The 19,681-nt window shown below is 47.1% G+C and overlaps 1 protein-coding gene across 1 annotated transcript in view; it reads right to left on the bottom strand.

Moving 5' to 3' along the window:
• Nucleotides 1-19,681, bottom strand: part of mrvi1 (murine retrovirus integration site 1 homolog) — a 272,971-nt gene that overhangs the window by 92,357 nt on the left and 160,933 nt on the right. Inside the window, exons 16-18 of the mRNA XM_072271388.1 lie at nucleotides 6,920-7,020; nucleotides 4,742-4,821; nucleotides 1,499-1,672 (exon numbers count right to left, since the gene is read on the bottom strand). Coding sequence (XP_072127489.1) covers nucleotides 1,499-1,672; nucleotides 4,742-4,821; nucleotides 6,920-7,020 — 355 coding nt within the window. The remainder of the gene's footprint in view (nucleotides 1-1,498; nucleotides 1,673-4,741; nucleotides 4,822-6,919; nucleotides 7,021-19,681) is intronic.

Genomic DNA, 19,681 nt, shown 5'->3' with positions numbered 1-19,681 from the left:
CCCTCCCAACCACACCCCAGACCACCAACCAACTCCTCCCAACCACACCCCAGACCACCAACCAACCCTCCCAGCCACACCACAGACCACCAACCAACCCCCTCAACCACACCCTAGACCACCAACCAACCTCCCAACCACATCGCAGACCACCAACCAACCCTCCCAACCACACCAAAGACCAACCAACCCCTCCCAACCACACCCCAGACCACCAACCAACCTCCAAACCACACTCCAGACCACCAACCAACCTTCCAACCACACCCCAGACCACCAACCAACCCCCTCAACCACACCAAAGACCAACCAACCCTCCCAACCACACCAAAGACCAACCAACCCCTCTCAACCACACCCCAGACCACCAACCAACCTCCCAACCACAGTCCAGACCACCAACCAACCACCTCAAACACACCCCAGACCACCAACCAACCCCCCTCCCAACCACACCCCAGACCACCAACCAACCCCTCCCAACCACACACCAGACCACCAACCAACCCCTCACAACCACACACCAGACCACCAACCAACCTCCCAACCACACCCCAGACTACCAACCAACCCCAACTCCCATACCTTATCCCCAATCATATCCCCTAGTGCCGCCCCTCAAACCCAAGGTCACCGGGTGACCGCAGGGCCTTGCCTTACAAAGCCTACCTACTGAGGTGGAGAGCTGTGATAGAATTACTGCGAGAGGGGCTGGGGGAGGCGGTTGGAGTCCGCAAAGGCGTCACTGCTGTAATGGGAAAACGTAACATCTCAGCAGAAACACCCTCTCAGACCCCATCCAGGATCAGCCCAACCACACTGTGCTGTGGGTGGGGCAGTACTGGGGGAGGGTCACACTGTTGGGGGGTGGTACTGAGGGAGGGTCACACTGTGGGAGGGGTGGTACTGAGGGAGAGTCACACTGTGGGAAGGGGTGGTACCGAGGGAGGGTCACACTGTGGGAGGGGTGGCATGAGTGGGGGTTACACTGTGTGATGGGAGGTTCACCAGAATGATTGTGGGTTTGAAAGGGGTAAATATGAGGAGCGTATGATAGCTCTGGGTCTCTACTCACTGGTGTTTAGAAGAATGAGGGGGAATGTCACTGAAACTTATGGAAAATTGAAAGGCCAAGATAGGGTGAATATGGAGAGGATGTTTCCTATTGTGGGGAAGTCTAGGAACAGAGAACACAGCCTCAGAATAGAGGGATGACCATATAGAACAGAGATAAGGAGGAATTTCTTTAACCAGAAGGTGGTGATTCTGTGGAATTCATTGCCACAGGTAGTTATGGAGGCCAGGACATTGGGTCTATTTAAAGCAAAGGTTGATAGACTCTTAATTAGGCAGGATGTCGAAGGTTACAGTGAGAATGCAGGAAAATAAGGTTGAGAAGGAAATTGAGTCAGCCAAGATAGAATTGTGGAGCAGACTCGATGGGCCAAATGGCCTGATTCTGCTGCTCTATCTAATGACCGTGCTCTGCGGCCATTACCTGGCGGTGAATCAGAAGCGCTGGTCCTGGAGCGGCGGCTCCGACGGCTTTGGAACCTCTCACTGATTTTCTTCGCCTCCTCCAGCAGCTCCGTGTTTTTCTTTCTGTCTTCGTCGGAGAGCTCGACATCGGGCAGCTGGTCATTCACCAGATCGTACACGTGGCCATCTCCATCTGAGGGTACAGGAGGAATTCAGCCTCAGCTTCACCCTCAAGCTCATCTCAACTCACTCATCATAGCCTCAACCTCAATAGCACTCACCTCACCCACCTCAACCTCACATACCTCAGCCTCACTCACTCACCTCAGCTTTACTCACCTCATCTGCCTCAGCCTCACCTGAAATGAGCTCTCCCTGTTAGTGCAGGGGCACTGGGAGCGTTGGGCTCCAAGGTTTTTAGAGCATCTGAATTGGTTCATTGTTGGTTAACAAGGGTCATTAATTGCTTAGAGTTCCTCATGTTATTGTAATGTGGTCTCTTGGTGCTTTCTGTTTAAACTTGTTAAGTTTATTTTGACAGGCTCAGGAATTCTGTGTTACTTGTATTATTTAAGCAGATGCCTGAATAGCACTAACTGCAGGGTCCTGGTCTTGAGGATGTTACTTCTTACAGTGTCGCTTGGCTAAGTCCCCGATGTTCTGCTGGGATTGTTATGAATAAACTCTGTTTGTCTTCTCCACACCGCAATCTGTCGATCTTCCACACCCGGGTTCTGACAATGCCAGCATGCATCATGACTTCACCTTACCTCAGCCAATCTCAAACTTCCGCTTCAACCTCACTTACTGTAGCCGGAACCTCACTCACGCCGTGGTGCGCAGAAGAGCATCTCTGAACACACAACACATCAAACCTCGAGGTGGATGGGCTACAAGAGCAGAAGACCCAAACGTACTCTGCAATGGCCACTTTACAAAGTACCTCCTGTACCTAATAATGTGGTCACTAAACGTATAAACGTATAATTCTCGGGAGGAGGAGAAGATGACTGCCTGAAGCAGTGCGCGCGGCCTCTCCAATGATGAATATCTGTAGTCTGTCAAGTAGGAGGCTGTGCACAATTCTGATTTGTTGGAGGCAGATGTGAGAAGCACAGAGGAACATCTGGAGAAACTTCTGAAATGCCCGGTTCGCTGCCACTGCTACTGTGTGATCCGAAATCTCCGGCGGGGAAGGCCCCAAATCCTCGGCTTTGCCTGTTGCTTGGCGGCCAGGGCCAGGGTCGAAGCGCTCGGCAGAGATGGTGCTCAGTGCTCGGTGTCGGAGGGCTGGACGGAGGCTCGAAGTTTTCGGACGGACTCAGAGTCGGAGTGTGGTCGGGTGCTTCCAGGGTGCTGCATCGGCAAGTTTGCGGCGCTGGAAGCTCATGGCAGGGAGAGTTTCTTCCTTCAACTGTCTGCGTGAAATGTTGGGGCTATTGGGACTTTGGGACTTTTTTTTACCGTGCCCATGGTCTGCTCTTATCAAATTACAGTATTGCTTTGCACTTTTGTAACTATATGTTATAATTATGTGGTTTTTGTTAGTTTTAGTCTTGGTCTGTCTTGTGTTTCTGTGATATCATACCAGAGGAACATTGTATCATTTTTTAATGCATGCATTTCTAAATGACAATAAACGAGGACTGAGTGTCCTCATAATCTAATCTAATAATAATTATATACATATCGTAATATATGTTTATAATCAATACATAACACCATAACAGCATAAGATATCAGAATCAGTATCAGGTTTATTACGTGATGTGAAATTTGTTAACTTAGCAGCAGCAGTTCAATGCAATATATAGTGGAGCAGAGAGAGAAAAAATAATAAATAAAACATAATAATAAATCAACAAGTAAATCAATTACATATATTGAATAGATTTTAAAAATGTGCAAAAGCAGAAATACTGTATATTAAAAAAAGTGAGGTAGTGTCCAAAGCTTCAATGTCTATTTAGAAATCGGATGGCAGAGGGGAAGAAGCTGTTCCTGAATCGCTGAGTGTGTGGCTTCAGGCTTCTGTACCTCCTACCTGATGGTAACAGTGAGAAAAGGGCATGCCCTGGGTGCTGGAGGTCCTTAATAATGGATTGTGCCTTTCTGAGACACTGCTCCATAAAGATGGCCTGGGTACTTTGTAGGCTAGTGCCCAAGATGGAGCTGACTAGATTTACAACCCTCTGCAGCTTCTTTCGGTCCTGTGCAGTAGCCCCTCCAGACCAGACAGTGATGCAGCCTGTCAGAATGCTCTCCATGGTACAACTACAGAAGTTATAGAGGCAGAATTAGACCATTCAGCCCATCGAGTCTGCTCCGCCATTCAATCATGGCTGATTTATTATCCCTTTCAACCCCGTTCTCCTGCCATCTCCCCATAACCTTTGACACCCTGACTAATCAATAGCCTATTACCCTCTGCTTTAAACATACTCAAAGATTTGGTCTCCACAGCCATCCATTGCAATGAATTCCACAGATTCACCACTCTCTGGCTGAAGAAATTCCTTCTCATCTCAGTTCTAGATGGATGCCCCTCTATTCTGAGGCTCTGAGGCTGTGTCCTCTGGTCCTAGACTCATTCACTATAGGACACATCCACTCTGTCTAGGCCTTTCGATATTCATTAAGTTTCAATGAGATTCCCCCCTCATTCTTCTAAACTCCAGCAAGTTCAGGCCCACAACCATCAAATGCTCCTCATACATTAACCCTTTCACTCTCTGAATTATTGTAATTTATGGTATTTTATGTATCATACTGTACTGTTGCTGTGAACAAATTTGACATTTGTCAGTGATAATAAACCTGAAGCAACTCACACAAAATGCTGGAAGAACTCAGCAGGTCAGGCAGCATTTATGGAAATGAATAAACAGTCGATGTTTCGGGCCAAGACCCTTCTTCAGGACTGAGGAAAGGGGAAAATGGCAGAATAAAAATGTCGGGGGAGGGAAAGGAGGCTAGCTGGAAGGTGATAGATGAAGCCAGATGGGTGGGAAAGGTCAAGATCTGGAGAAGGAAGAATCTGTTAGGAGAGGAAAGTGGACCAGAGGAGGAGGGAAAGGAGGAAGGGACCCAGGGGGAAGTGATAGTGACATAGAAAACCTACAGCACAATACGGGCCCTTCGGCCCACAAAGCTGTGCCGAGAACAGCAGGCAAGGAACAAAGGGGGGTAATTAACCTGATTATGATTCTGAGAATGGGCATAATGTGAAGTCAGTGGCAGGTGTCTGATGCTCAGAACTTACCGACAGTGGTGAGGGAACTTGCCGAGGACAAGGAGGCCCGGGAGTTTCTGCTGGACTTTCTCTGGATGGGGCTGGGGCATCTGCAGAGACCAATAAAACAGAGCACAGAACAGTTCAGCTGGGAACAGGCCCTTCGGCCCATCACGTCTGTGCTGAATTAAACCAAATCTCTCTGTCTGTACATGATCCATATTCCTCTGTTCCCTGTACTCATTTGTCCATGTAACAGCCTTTTAAACACCTCACGATCCTAGTCCTCTGTTCCCTGTACACTCATTTGTCTATGTAACAGCCTCTTAAACACCTCACAATTCTATTCCTCCATTCCCTGAACTCATTTGTCCATGTAACAGCCTTTTAAACACCTCACGATCCCATTCCTCTGTACTGCTGCTGTGAACAACTTTTAGTCTGGAATCTTACGTGCAGAGCTCCCTCACTACTCTCCTAGTCTGGGATCTAACTGTGTAGAGCTCCCTCACTACTATCATAGTCTGGGATCTGACTGTGTAGAGCTCCCTCCCTACTATCATAGTCTGGGATCTGACCGTGTATTCTCTCACTACTCTCCTAGTCTGGGATCTGACTGTGTATTCTCACTACTGTCCTAGTCTGGGATCTGACTGTGTCGAGCTCCCTCACTACTATCCTAGCCTAGGGTCTGGCCATGCAGAGTCCTCTCACTACTGCTCTAAAATCTGAGTCTGGTGTAAGTCCTGAGTTCCGGAGTGAAGGTCTACCCACAACTTCTCGCCACTGGGTGAGAGTGCGGTCATCAGCCTAGCCTGGTGCACACTTTGGTGGGGCTGGACATGAATCACAGTCTCCAGGGGACCAGAGGAAAGAGTATAGAGGCTGCTGGTCTCTGCAGATCGAACTGGAGATCAGTGGGAAGAGTACAGAGGCTGCTGGTCTCTGCAGATCAAACTGGAGACCAGAGGGAAGAGTACAGAGGCTGCTGGTCTCTGTTGATCGAACTGGAGACCAGAGGGAAGAGTACAGAGGCTGCTGGTCTCTGTTGACCGAACTGCAGACCAGAGGGAAGAGCACAGAGGCTGTTGGTCTCTGTAGACCGAAATGGAGACCAGAGGGAAGGGCACAGAGGCTGCTGGTCTCTGTTGATGCCTGTTCCATAACGTCAAAGACCATATGACATAGGAGCAGAATGGGCCATTCAGCCCATCAAAATTGCTCCACCATTCCATCCTGGCTTATTTATTATCCCTCTTCACCCCCATTCTCCTGTTTCCTTCCCGTAACCTTTGACACCCTGACAAATCAAGAACCTATCAACCTCTGTTTTAAATATACCCAATGACTTGGCCTCCACAGCCGCCTGTGGCGATGAATTCCACAGATTCACTACCCTCTGGCTGAAGAAATTCCTTCTCATCTCTGTCTAAATGGACATCCTTCTTTTCTGAGGCTGTGCCCTCTGGTCCTAGACACCCCCACTATAGGAAACATCCTCTCCACATCCACTCTATCTGTGTCCTCTGGTCCTGGACTTCCCCACTATAGGAAACATCCTCTCCACATCCACTTTATCTGTGTCCTCTGGTCCTAGACTCCCCCACTATAGGAAACATCCTCTCCACATCCACTCTATCTGTGTCCTCTGGTCCTAGACTCTCCCACTATAGGAAACATCCTCTCCACATCCACTCTATCTGTGTCCTCTGGTCCTAGACTCCCCCACTATAGGAAACATCCTCTCCACATCCACTCTATCTGTGTCCTCTGGTCCTGGACTTCCCCACTATAGGAAACATCCTCTCCACATCCACTCTATCTGTGTCCTCTGGTCCTAGATACCCCACTATAGGAAACATCCTCTCCGCATCCACTCTATCTGTGTCCTCTGGTCCTAGATACCCCACTATAGGAAACATCCTCTCTACATCCACTCTGTCTAGGCCTTTCAACATTCGATATGTTTCAATGAGATCCCCCGCCCCCACCTCCATTCTTCTAAACTCCAGTGAATTAGGCCCAAAGCCATCAAACAATCCCCATATGATAACCTTTTCATTTCTTTAAGTAAGCCTGAGGGCCAGAGGAAAGAACACAGAGGCCTGTGGATCGCTGCGCAGGCCCTCTCTCCCAACCGCTGATCTCCCACTTGGCCTTTGCACCAGGCACCTGGGAGAACCTTGGCCGTAATTGCATGGAGCTTACCTCAGGTGTGTGGCTCGGTCAGACTCCTTGTCCGAAGAGCCAGTGACCTCTGGGAGGACAATTGCTGGTGTTGTATGCATCCCCGTTCCAGCAGCTAGAACCTGTAATCCAATCGGTATTCAGATATCAGATCATGGTGTCATAGAATTATCCAGAATCTGAAGGAGCCCTGTCGGCCTTACTTCCCCATGATGCCTAGGGGCGCCATGGTAGCATCGTGGTTAGCACAGTGGCTCAGGGCGCTCAAGTTCAGAGTTCAATTCCGACTTTCTGTCAGAAGGTTTGTTCGTCCCTTCCTGTGTGTGCATGGGATTCCTCTGGATGCTCCCATTTTCTCCCACATTCCAAAGAAGCACAGGTTCTAACTGGTCATTGTAAATTGCCTTGTAGTTCGGCTAATGGGTGGCTGTGCAGTGCGTGCTTTGGGTCTGTTCCATGCTGTATCTCTAAGTGAATAAACACACAGGAGCCTGTAAAGGAGCTAAACATTTTTGTCACCCTGTACTGAGAGGGTGCAAGGAGGGAGGAGGATGTCTTAGTAAACATGATTCTGGGGCTGACCGTTTGCTATCTGTGAACCGTGCATCCTGGAGGTGGGCAATGGAGGGCTCTGCCCAGGCTGACTGTCTGGCAACATCCACTCTGGGTAACCATGGAGAAGGAACATGTGGTGCTGACAAGCTTCATGGAGGTGCTTTGGGACTGGTGGGCACCACAGAGGCAGGAAAAGGAATATTTTAATTAGTTTGAGCTATTGTTGTTTGCAATGAGTATCCCCTCTCACCTTAAATACCTACCCTATGGTATTAGACATTTTGACCCTGGGAAAAGATACTGTCTGTCTATCTATGTCTCTCATAATCTTATAAACCCCTATCAGATCTCCCCTCAGCCACTCCAACATCTCGTTATAGCACATGGCCTCTGATCCAGCCAGATTCCTGGTAAATATCTTTTGCACCCTCTACAAAGCCTTGACATCTTTCCTCTAATGGGGTGACCAGACTTGAATACAATATTCAAGAAGCAGCCTAAACAAGGGTATATATAACGAAAAGTGCCGGAAAAGGGCCAATGACGTAATGAAGGATCCCACCCACCCTGCTCATGGACTGTTTGTCCCACTCCCATCAGGGAGGAGGCTACGTAGCGTCCATGTTAGGACCACCAGACTCAAAAGCAGATACTTTCCCCAAGCAGTAACGTTGACCAACATCTCCACCCACTAACCCACCCCTCCACACCCCAACCACCACTACTTTATCATTTCCTGTCAGAGTCACCTTGTTATACAGACACTCCTGTGCCTAGCATCACTTTGGATCAATCTATGTATATAAACAAGAGAAAATCTGCAGATGTTGGAAATCAAAGTAACACACACAAAATGCAGGAGGAACTCAACAGGCCAGGCAGCGTCTTTTTGAAAAGAGTAAACAGTCAACGTTTTAGGCCAAGACATCAACTGTTTACTCTTTTCCATAGATGCTGCCTGGCTTGCTGATTTCCTCCTGCATTTTGTGTGAGTTACTCTGTATACAAGCTTGCTTATGTATTTATATTTACTGTGTTTTTATTATTGAGTTTATTGTGCTGCATCAGATCTGGAGTAACAACTATTTTGTTCTCGTTTCCACTTGTGTACAGGAAATGACATTACACAATCTTGAATCTATCTGTCCAAGTGTATTTTAAACGTTATTAATATATTTGTCTCAACCACTTCCTCTGGCAGCTCGATCCATGTACTCACTACTCTCTGCGTGAAAATGGTCCCTTTCAGGTTCCTGTTAAATTGCTTCCCCTCTCACCTTTAACCTCAGATGTCTGGTTTTTGATTCCCCAGTTGATGAAAAAGCTTGACGAGGATAGTTTGGACACAAGTGCTAGAGTATCTCAGACTGGAGTCAAGACACGGTATAAAGCTGGATCAAAAACTGAGCAAAAACCAGTGCTAAAGATATCTCTAGTTAGGCTTACGATCGAGCACCAAACCTCAGTTCAGGTGCTCTTTAAATAATTAATTCTTGGTGCCCAAAACATGAATGCCAATTAGCGGGACAGTCTTGAACCCTTACAGGGGCTGTGCCAGCTATCCATACTCTGGAGAGTTAGAGCGTCTAAATCCCGGAAGCTGGCATGGTTAGGAGCATCTCGAAACAGGACCCCCTCTCCTACAGCCAACTCCTGACAGCCCTGGCTGCTGAGAGAGATGATGATGATGAGAGCTGGATCCAAGATGACTCTTCCAGGCCCCAAGCGCCTCTCCTCGGGTCTGAATCCTTCCCCGTTCCCAGCCAAACACCCCGTGCAGTATATGAGTCAAAGAGTCTTCTCACGGTGTAGACCTGTTCCCCATTGATAAACCTGAGTTGTGGAGGGGCTAAGGGGCTGGTGCAGACAGGTTTTGATTTAGAGGTGTGAAAGATGGGGTTGATCTTTAGGGTCTTGGGGAGCTGCAAGCTGTAAACCACCGGGTTTACTTTCCTCAGGACTCTGAAGAGAACAATAAACTTGGGCGCCAACTTTCTAGACTTCTTCCAGAGAGGTAAATCATAACTGGACAGCCAGATGTGTTGCCCAGGCTGTAAAGCAGGTCCCTGTCTTCTCCTTCGGTTCGCTGGGTAGAGGCCAGCAAAATCTCTCTTGCCCTACTCCATTTTTGCTTTAGCATTTGGCCACAGAAAGGAGTCCTTGAGTTCAGGTATGAGGCTCCTTGTTCTAGACACACACCTTGCATACCTGCAACTACTGCCAAACCTGTCATTCCTGGCCACCAATACCTTCTCCTGATAAACTCGAGAATCCTGGGAGTTCCTGGGTGAGCAGTCATTCTTGATGGATGACCTGGGTCCAGATGGAACTTGGGATGTACAGCTGACCAGGAGGACTGTTCTTAGGAATCCCCCCTTGCACCTGGGCCTTGCAAACAAGAGCATTGATTCCCCAATGAATTGGCACGACCACCTTGGCTTGGGGCAAAATAGTGGTAGGCTGCTCCTCTCTTTCTGGTTCATCAAACTGACAGGACAAGGCAGCTGGCTTCTGGTTCTTGGACCTCAGTCAATAGGTCAGGATGCAATTAAAGAACAAAGCTCACTTGGCCTGCCTGGAATTCAGCCCCTTGGCCTCCTGAATATAAACCAGGTTCTTGTGGTCTGTCCAAACAATAAGAAGGTGTTTGGCCCTCTCTTGACAGTGATGCCATTCCTCCAAAGCAAACTTAACCACAAGAAGCTCCCGATTCCCAGCGTCATAGCCACCTGGAGAAGAATTCACACGGGTGCAGTTTACTGTCCGAAGGTGGTCGATGAGACAAGACAGCACCCTCTCCGATGTCTGAAGTGTCCACCTCCACAATGAAGGGAAGATCCGGGTTAGGAGAAACCAAGATGGGAGCTGACATGAACTGCTGTTTAAACTCTGCAAAAGCAGCCTTCACTTCAGTAGTCCAGACAAAAGTGTCCATGGATTTCTTAGCTAGGGCCGCCAGCGGATCGGCCACTGAGCTGAAGTTCCAGATGAATTTCCAGAAGTTTACAAACCCCAGAAATCGTTGATTAGTTTGGCACTGGATGGTTGTGGACAATCTCTGACTGCCTGGGTCTTTATAGGGTCCATCTTGAGATGGTCAGTGGAGATGATGAACCCCAAAAATGAAGTGGTTGTTATGTGAAATTCTGATTTCTCCAACGACATAAAGTCTGTCATCTAGTAGCCTCTTTAAAATGTTTCTGACGTGGGTGATATGTTCCCCCATGGACTTCAAGAAGATTTGGATATCATCAAAGTAGACAAAGACGTGCTTACGGAGAGTATCCCAGAGCATGTTGTTTATATAGGACTGACCTGTTGACTCAACCTGACCCCAAATGCGGAATGGCATACCCAGCCCCAAATGCAGCCTAACCAAAGTTCTGTACAACTGCAACATGGGAAGAAAACTATAGGCCAGTTAGTCTGACCTCAGTGGTTGGGAAGATGTTGGAGTCGATTGTTAAGGATGTGGCTTCAGTGTACTTCAAAGCACATGATAGTCAGTATAGTTTCCTCAGGGGAAAATTTTGCCTGACAAATCTGTTGGAATTCTTTGAAAAAATAACAAGCAGGACAGACAAAAGAGAATTGGTGGATGTTGTGTACTTGGATTTTCAGAACTTTTAAGATCAAATTTTTTTCTCCTCGATGAACTGCCAACCACAGTTGACAAGCCTCATCTGCCCAAAGTGATTAGTTTTAAGGTGCCAGTAACCTGCCTTTTCCCCTTCTCCTGTCAGTAGAAATGGTTCTGCCGGGCTTAATTGCTAAGCCACGGATGAAGGCCAGGAACTGGACTTGGTAGTCAGAGGCTATTTGAGATGCACGCCATTGGGAGCAGTCAATACGCAGTGGGAGTTTATCCCCACCACCTCCCCCACCCCAGTATGACAACCTTATGGAACTTAACACCACAGATCTTTATGTCCAAGACAGGACATGTTTTGTGTTTTAATCCCATCAGTTTTATTCTTCACTGAAATTCTGTTAAATGTGCAGGGATGTAGATGCATGATATCAGGCATCAAAAACAGGAGACCACTGGGTTCAACACAAGAGATTCTACAAGCAAGCAAGTCACTTTTCGAACACAAGGCAGTTCAAAGTGCTTTACGTAGAACAAGATATAAAAATCAAACATCAAATTTCTGACAATATATAAGAGAATAAAATCACACAAACAGTAGCTATGATAAATAGAAGTTACAATGCAGGAGATTCTAATTAAAAGCTACAGCGAAAAGAAAAATGTTAAGCCTCGATTTAAAAGGATGGAAAGTTGGGGCAAACTTCAGGTCCTCTGGAGGGTTACTGCAGATATGTGCAGCATAGTTACTAAAAGAACCTTCACCACGTTTAGTTTTGATCCTGGGGACGGAAAACAAACCTACTCCAGATGAGCTGAGAACTTGGGGAGGTTCATCATGCAGCAAGTCACTCCAATTTGCAAATCTCACTCCACTCTTTAAGGGAGGAAGGCAAAAGAAAGGAAATTGTAGGTTATTAAGCCTAACATCAGTGGTTGGGAAAGCGCTGGAGTCTATTATTAAGGATGAGGTTTCAGAGTACTTAGAGACTAATGATAAATTTCTTTAAAGGGATATCTTGCCTGACAAATCTGTTAGGAGTTATTTGAGCAAGTAACAAGCACGATGGACAAAGGAGAGGCAGTGGGTGTCACTCACTTGGATTTTCAGAAGGCATTTGATAAGGTGCCACACACGAGGCTGCTTAACAAGATAAAATCCTATGGTGTTACAGGAAAGATACTGGCATGGATAGAGGAATGGCTGACAGGTAGGAAGCAGTGAGTGGGAATAAAAGGGCCCTTTTCTGGTTGGCTGCCGGTGACTAGGGGTGTTCCTCAGGGGTCAGTATTGGGACCACTACTTTTCACTTTGTTTGTCAGTGACTTGGATAATGGAATTGATGGCTCTGTGGCAAAGTTTGTGGATGATACGAAAATAGATGGAGGGGTAGGTAATGCTGAGGAAGTAATGTGATTGCAACAGGACTTGGACAAATTGGAAGAATGGGCAAAAAAGTGGCAGATGGAATAGAGTGTTGGGAAATGTATGATAATACATTTTGGTAAAAGGATCAACAGTGCAGACTATTATCTAAATTAGGAGAAGGTTCAAACATCAGAGGTGCAGAGGGACTTAGGAGTCCTCATGCAAGACGGAATATTCCCCAGGCTGCTCCATGAGGTGAGGGAAGAGATTGCTGAGCCTCTGGCTAGGATCTTTATGTCCTCGGTGTCCATGGGAATGGTACCGAAGAATTGGAGGGAGGCGAATGTTGTCCCCTTGTTCAAAAGAGGTAGTAGGGATAGTCCAGGTAATTATAGCCTTACATCTGTGGTGGGAAAGCTGTTGGAAAAGATTCTTAGAGATAGGATCTATGGGCATTTAGAGAATCATGGTCTGATCAGGGACAGTCAGCATGGCTTTGTGAAGGGCAGATATGTCTAACAAGCCTGATAGAGTTCTTTGAGGAGGTACCAGGCATATAGATGAGGGTAGTGCAGTGGATGTGATAAACATGGATTTTAGTAAGGCATTTGACAAGGTTCCACATGATAGGCTTATTCAGAAAGTCAGAAGGCATGGGGTCCAGGGAAGTTTGGCCAGGTGGATTCAGAATTGGCTTGCCTACAGAAGGCAGAGGGTCGTGGTGGAGGGAGTACATTCAGATTGGAGGGTTGTGACTAGTGGTGTCCCACAAGGATCTGCTCTGGGACCTCTACTTTTCATGATTTTTATTAATGACCTGGATATGGGGGTAGAAGGGTGGGTTGGCAAGTTTGCAGACGACACAAAGGTTGGTGGTGTTGTAGATAGTGTAGAGGATTGTCGATGATTGCAGAGAGACATTGATAGGATGCAGAAGTGGGCTGAGAAGTGGCAGATGGAGTTCAACCCGGAGAAGTGTGAGGTGGTACATTTTGGAAGGACAAACTCCAAGGCAGAGTACAAAGTAAATGGCAGGATGCTTGGTAGTGTGGAGGAGCAGAGGGATCTGGGGGTACATGTCCACAGATCCCTGAAAGTTGCCTCACAGGTAGATAGGGTAGTTAAGAAAGCTTATGGGGTGTTAGCTTTCATAAGTTGAGGGATAGAGTTTAAGAGTCGCGATGTAATGATGCAGCTCTATATAACTCTGGTTAGGCCACACTTCGAGTACTGTGTCCAGCTCTGGTCGCCTCACTATAGGAAGGATGTGGAAGCATTGGAAAGAGTGCAGAGGAGATTTACCAGGATGCTGCCTGGTTTAGAGAGTATGCATTATGATCAGAGATTAAGGGAGCTAGGGCTTTACTCTTTGGAGAGAAGGAGGATGAGAGGAGACATGATAGAGGTGTACAAGATAATAAGAGGAATAGATAGAGTGGATAGCCAGCGCCTCTTCCCCAGGGCACCACTGCTCAATACAAGAGGACATGGCTTTAAGGTAAGGGGTGGGAAGTTCAAGGGGGATATTAGAGGAAGGTTTTTTACTCAGAGAGTGGTTGGTGCGTGGAATGCACTGCCTGAGTCAGTGGTGGAGGCAGATACACTAGTGAAGCTTAAGAGACTACTAGACAGGTATATGGAGGAATTTAAGGTGGGTGGTTATATGGGAGGCAGGATTTGAGGGTCAGCACAACATTGTGGGCTGAAGGGCCTGTAATGTGCTGTACTATTCTATATTCTATGTTAAGACTCCCAGAAGGTTAACTTACAGGTTGAGTCTGTGGTAAAGAAGGCAAATGCAATGTTGGCATTTATTTCAAGGGGAATAGAATATAAAAACAAGGAGATAATGCTGAGGCTTTACAAGACACTAGTCAGGCCGCACTTGGAGTTTTGTCAACAGTTTTGGGCCCCATAATTCAGAAAGGATGTGTTGTCATTGGAGAGTCCAGAGGAGGTTCACGAGGATGATTGCAGGAATGAAGGAGTTCACATATGAGGAGTGTTTAGCAGCTTTGGGCCTGTACTCACTGGAATTTAGCAGAATACAGAGGGATCTCATTGAAACCTACCAAATGTTGAAAGGACTAGATAGGGTGGATGTGGAGAGGATGGTGGGGGTATCCAAAACTAGAGGACACAGCCTCAGAATTGAGGGGCGACCTTTTAGAACAAAGGTAAGGAGGAATTTTTATAGCCAGAGAGTAGTGAATCTGTGGAATACTCTGCCACAGACTGCAGTGGAGGCCAAGTCTGTGTGTGTATTTAAGGTGGAAGTTGGTCGTTTCCTGATCAATTAGGATATCAAAGGATATGGCAAGAGCGCAGGTGTGTGGGACTGAACGGGATCCAGGATCAGCCATGATGGAATGGTGGAGCAGACTCGATGGGCTGAATGGCCTAATTCTGCTCCTACAGTATGTCTTACGGCCATATGGTCTAAGAGATCGGAGATGTATTTTGGCCCTAGACCATTCAAAGCTTTCTAAGCCAGTAGCAATATTTCAAAGTTAATCCTCTGATGTACAGGAAGTCGGTGTAGTGACCCGAGAACTGGAGTGACATGCTCTACTTTTTGGTCTTAGTGAGGATGTCTGAGGGGTTTTTACAAAGACCTGTGGAAATGCCATTACAGTAGCCAAGCCTACTAAAAATAAATGCATGAATGAGTTTTCTAAATCTTGCTGAGATATAAGCCATTGAACTGTCACTATATTTTTACGATGGTGGTAGGGCCTATTTGTAATTGTCTTAATGTGGCAGTTAAAATTTATGCTGGAAATCCAGAGCGAAATGCACAAAGTGGCGGAGGAATGCTAGCTCTAGTTCTAGTTCGAAATCCGGAGCTGGAGTCCCTGAGGCAATCCTATGTTGAGTTCAACGTTGACTGGCAACTCCAGTGACACCGCTGGTGCTAAACTGTATCAGCCTCTGCCATTCCTTTGGATTGAAGGATATCTTCAAGCTGCGATGCCTCAAAAAGGCAGCATCCATCATTAAGGACCCCCGTCACCCAGGACATGCCCTCTTCTCATTGCTACCATCAGGGAGGAGATACAGGAGCCTAAAGACATACACTCGATATTTCAAGAACAGCTTTTTCCCCTCCGTGACGTTCCTACAGAATGACTACAAGGTGAAGAAAATCAACTGGGCCCATAAAAGGGCTGACAGAAAAACCAGGAAAACTAGCAACAAGGAGGAACCCGTCCTACCTCCTGTCTTCCCTATATTTCCACAGTTTCTGGAAGGGTCATCAGGATCCTGAAGAAATACCGGATTAATACCATCCACAAACCCGTAAGGAAGCTCAAATCACAGAGGGTCAAAGATGACCTGGGACTCAGGTCTGCTGGCGTTTACAGAATTCCCTCTGAATGCGGAGCAACGTATATCGGCCAGACGCGACGCACGGTGGAGACCCGCATCAAGGAGCACAGGAGGTGTATCCGTTTGGGTTTCTCGGAGAAATCGGCGGTAGCAGAACACCACATTCACAATGGCTGACTTTGATAGCACAAGATTACTGCACCATGCCAATGGCTTCTGGGACTGCCTGGTGAAGGAAGCCATTGAAATAAAAGTAGAGGAAAAGAACTTTAACCAAGGTGAAAGTCTCACTTCAAGTAAGAACTGGAATTCAATTGTAAACAAGGTGAGAGAGCAGAAACCTGATTGGATGAGGACTAACCAATCAGGAGGATTGGACGATGGTGGTATAAATACCACCGGACTAGACTTGCCCAGGCATCAACCCTGATGAAGATGGCAGAGTTTGTCATCAAAATGTCTGTGAAGATCAATACCTGTACCTGGCTGGAAGCCAAGAGAGCTTATTCATCATTTATGCCAGGAAAGCACTGGATCCTTTCTCATGATGATTCAGATTCATCAACTGCATGGTGTGGGGGAACCTGCTGCATGGGCAACAGCTTGCTCTCCAAATCGTACTGCGCTATCTTGTGTATCACATAAACAGCTGGGACACAACATTCATGGTCGACCATGACCAACGGAGGGCCTCAGCTGCTGAGATCTCCACACAGGCACAACCTGTTCACTGATTATCTCTCTGCATCTCAGACGAAGTCTCCTTCAGTCTTATCGCTGCCTTCAGGAAGCTGGTATGAAGCCAAACTCTTAACCTCCTCCTCTGACATCAAATCCCAGCCGGGGCCCTGTGGCTTCAGAAGAGGAGCACACTCAGTGGAAGATAAAATGTTGAAGGTGAAGGAAGCTGACTCTCACTTGCTGTGCAAGTGGAATAGAGACATTTAGAGATGCGACACAGTAACAGGCCCTTTTAGTCCCCAAGCCCACACGTCCACTTACACCCGTGAGATCAGCTAACCTGCTAATCTGTGCACCTTTGGAAGGTGCAAGGAAACCAGAGTACCCAGAGAAAACTTGTGATTATCGGAAAAACGTACAAATCCTGACAGACAGAGGCAGGAACTGAACCATGTTTACTGGTACTCTAAAGTGTTACGCTAACTGCTACGAGGAGGGAGGGATTTTGTTAGCCAGCAGCTGGTAAATCTGTGGAATTCATCGTCACAGACAGCTGTAGAGGCCAAGTCATGGGTTATATTTAAAGCAGAGGTTGATAGTTCTTGATTAGGTAGGGTTAGGTAGGTCAAAGGTTACAGGGAGAAGGCAGGAGAATGGGGTTAAGGGGATAATAAATCAGTCATGATCCAATGACAGAACACACACAAAGGGCTGAATGGCCTAATTCTGCTCCTATCTATTATGGTTAATTTCCTGATACAGATGACAAGCAACAACAGATTCTGCACTGATCCCTGCAGCACACCACTAGTCACAGGTCTCCAGTTAGAGAGGCAAACATCTACTACCACTTTGGGTTCTTCCCTTAAGCCAACATCTAGTCCAATTTACTACCTTAACCTGAATGGCAAGCAACTGAACCTTCTTGACCAACTTTCCATATGGGACCTTACCAAAGACCTTACTAAAGTCCATGTAGGCAACATCCATTGCCTTGCCTTCATAAACGTTAGACAATAGACAATAGGTGCAGGAGTAGGCCATTCAGCCCTTCGAGCCAGCACCGCCATTCACTGTGATCATGGCTGATCATCCACAATCAGTATCCAGTTCCTGCCTAATCCCCATAACCTGGTAACCTCCTCAAAAAACTCTATGAGATTGGTTGGACACGACCTAAAACGCAAAAGATTTCCCAGAACAACCCACGCAAAATGCTGGAGGAACTCAGCAGGTCAGGCAGTATCTATGGAAGGGAATAAACAGTCGACACTTCAGGCTGAGACCCTTCATCAGGACTGGTAAGGAAGCGGGAATAAGCCAGAATAAGAAGGTGGGGAGAAGGGAAAGGAGGGCAAGCTGGAGGTGATAGGTGGGAAAGGTAAAGCGTTAAGAAGAAGGGATCTGATAGGAAAAAAGAGTAGACCATAGGAGGAGGGGCAGTGAGAAGAGGTAAGAGGCCAGAGTAGGGAACAGAAGAGAAGGGGAGGAGGAAGGGAAAAATTACCAGAAGGAGAAATTGATGATCATACTATCAGGTTGGAGGCTATGAGGTGTTGCTTCTCTGCCCTGAGGCTAGCCTCTTTGCGGCACAAGAGGAGGCCATGGACACAGGGAAGTTCTGCTTTTAGCAGATGGAGCAGAGGAAGTAGCATCCCAATTGATGAGTGCCCCACCAATGTCGAGCAATTGCACCAGGAACACCAGGTACAATAGACAACCCCAGCAGATTCACAAATAAAGTGTTGCCTCACCTAGAAGGACTGTTTGGGGCCCTGAATAGAAGTGAGGGAGGAGGTGAATAGGCAGGTGTAGCCCTTAGGCCACGTGCAGGGGTATGTGCCATGAGGAGGGACAAATAGACAAGGGACTCACAGAGGGAATGATCCCTGTAGAAAGCAGAGAGCCGGGGAGGGGGGGGGAGGTAAAGACATGTTTGGTGGTAGGATCCCATTGACGATGGCGGAACTGCAGAGAGTGATGTATTGGATGTGGAGACTCATGGAGAGGTAGGTGAAGACAAGAACTCTGTCCCTGTTCGGGTGGCAGGAAGATGGGGTAAGTATGGATGTCTGGGAAGTGGAGGAGATAGAGGTGAGGGCAGCATCAACAGTGGAGGAAGGGAAACCCCATTCTTTGAAGAAGGATGACATTTCTGATTTCCTGGAAAGGAAAGCTTCATCCTGGGAACAGATACAGCGGAGATGAAGAAACTGAGAAAAAGGAGCAGCAGTTTTACAGGAGACAGGGTGGGAAGAGGTATAGTCAAGATAGCTGTGGGAATCGGTACATTTATGAAATATATCAGTAGACAGTTTGTCTCCAGAGATGGAGACAGAGAGGTTGAGAAAGGGGAAGGAGGTGTCAAAAATTGACTGTGAATTTAAGGGCAAGGTAGAGGTTGGAGGCAAAGCTGATGAAATTGAAGAGCTCAGTATGGGTGCAAGAAGCAGCACCAATGCAGTGGTCAATGTAGCAGGGAAGAGTTGGGGAGCATTACCAGGAAAGGCTTGGAACATGGACTGCTCTACATAGTCAACAAAGAGGCAGGCATAGCTGTGACCCACGGTTACCTCTTGAATTTGGAGAAAATGGGAGGAGCCGAAGGAGAAATTGTTGAGAGTGAGGACCAGGTCTGCCAGACAGAGGAGGGTGGTGGTGGAGGGGGTTTGGTTGGTTCTTTTGTCAAGAAAGAAGCAGAGAACTTTGAGGCTTTCTTGATGGGGATAGAATTGTATAGGGACTGAAAATCTATGTTGAAGATGGGGCGTTCAGGGCCTGGGAGTTGTTGAGCAGAGGGAAAGCATGAGAAGTGTCGGGGATGTAGATAGGAAGGGACTGAACCAGGGGCGATAGAATGGAGTCAAGGTATGCAGACACGAGTTCAGTGGGGCAGGAGCGGGCAGAGACAACGTGCCTACCTGGTCAAGTCAGGTTTGTGCATCTTGGCCTATCTGACCTCCCATGTACAAAGCCTCGTTGAGTATTCCTAATCAGGCCGTGTCCATTCAAATGCTTATATATCGGGTCCTAAAGAATACCTTCCAATAACTTATCCAACATGCTAATGTCAGCTTGGGTCTCAGCACCCACAGACCCAGAGATCTACTTGCATCTTATTGCCTGCCTACACTGCACTTTCTCTGTAACGGTAACACTATATCGCGCACAGTTTCACATTTTACTAACTTGAATTTCTTTTTATGTTTATTTAGAGATACAACACGGTAACAGGCCATTTCTGGCTCGACGAGCTCAC

This window comes from Mobula birostris, chromosome 11 (assembly GCF_030028105.1).
Source record: "Mobula birostris isolate sMobBir1 chromosome 11, sMobBir1.hap1, whole genome shotgun sequence".
In the NCBI taxonomy this organism is placed as follows: domain Eukaryota; kingdom Metazoa; phylum Chordata; class Chondrichthyes; order Myliobatiformes; family Myliobatidae; genus Mobula; species Mobula birostris.
This window is presented reverse-complemented; position numbering and strand designations above follow the sequence as displayed.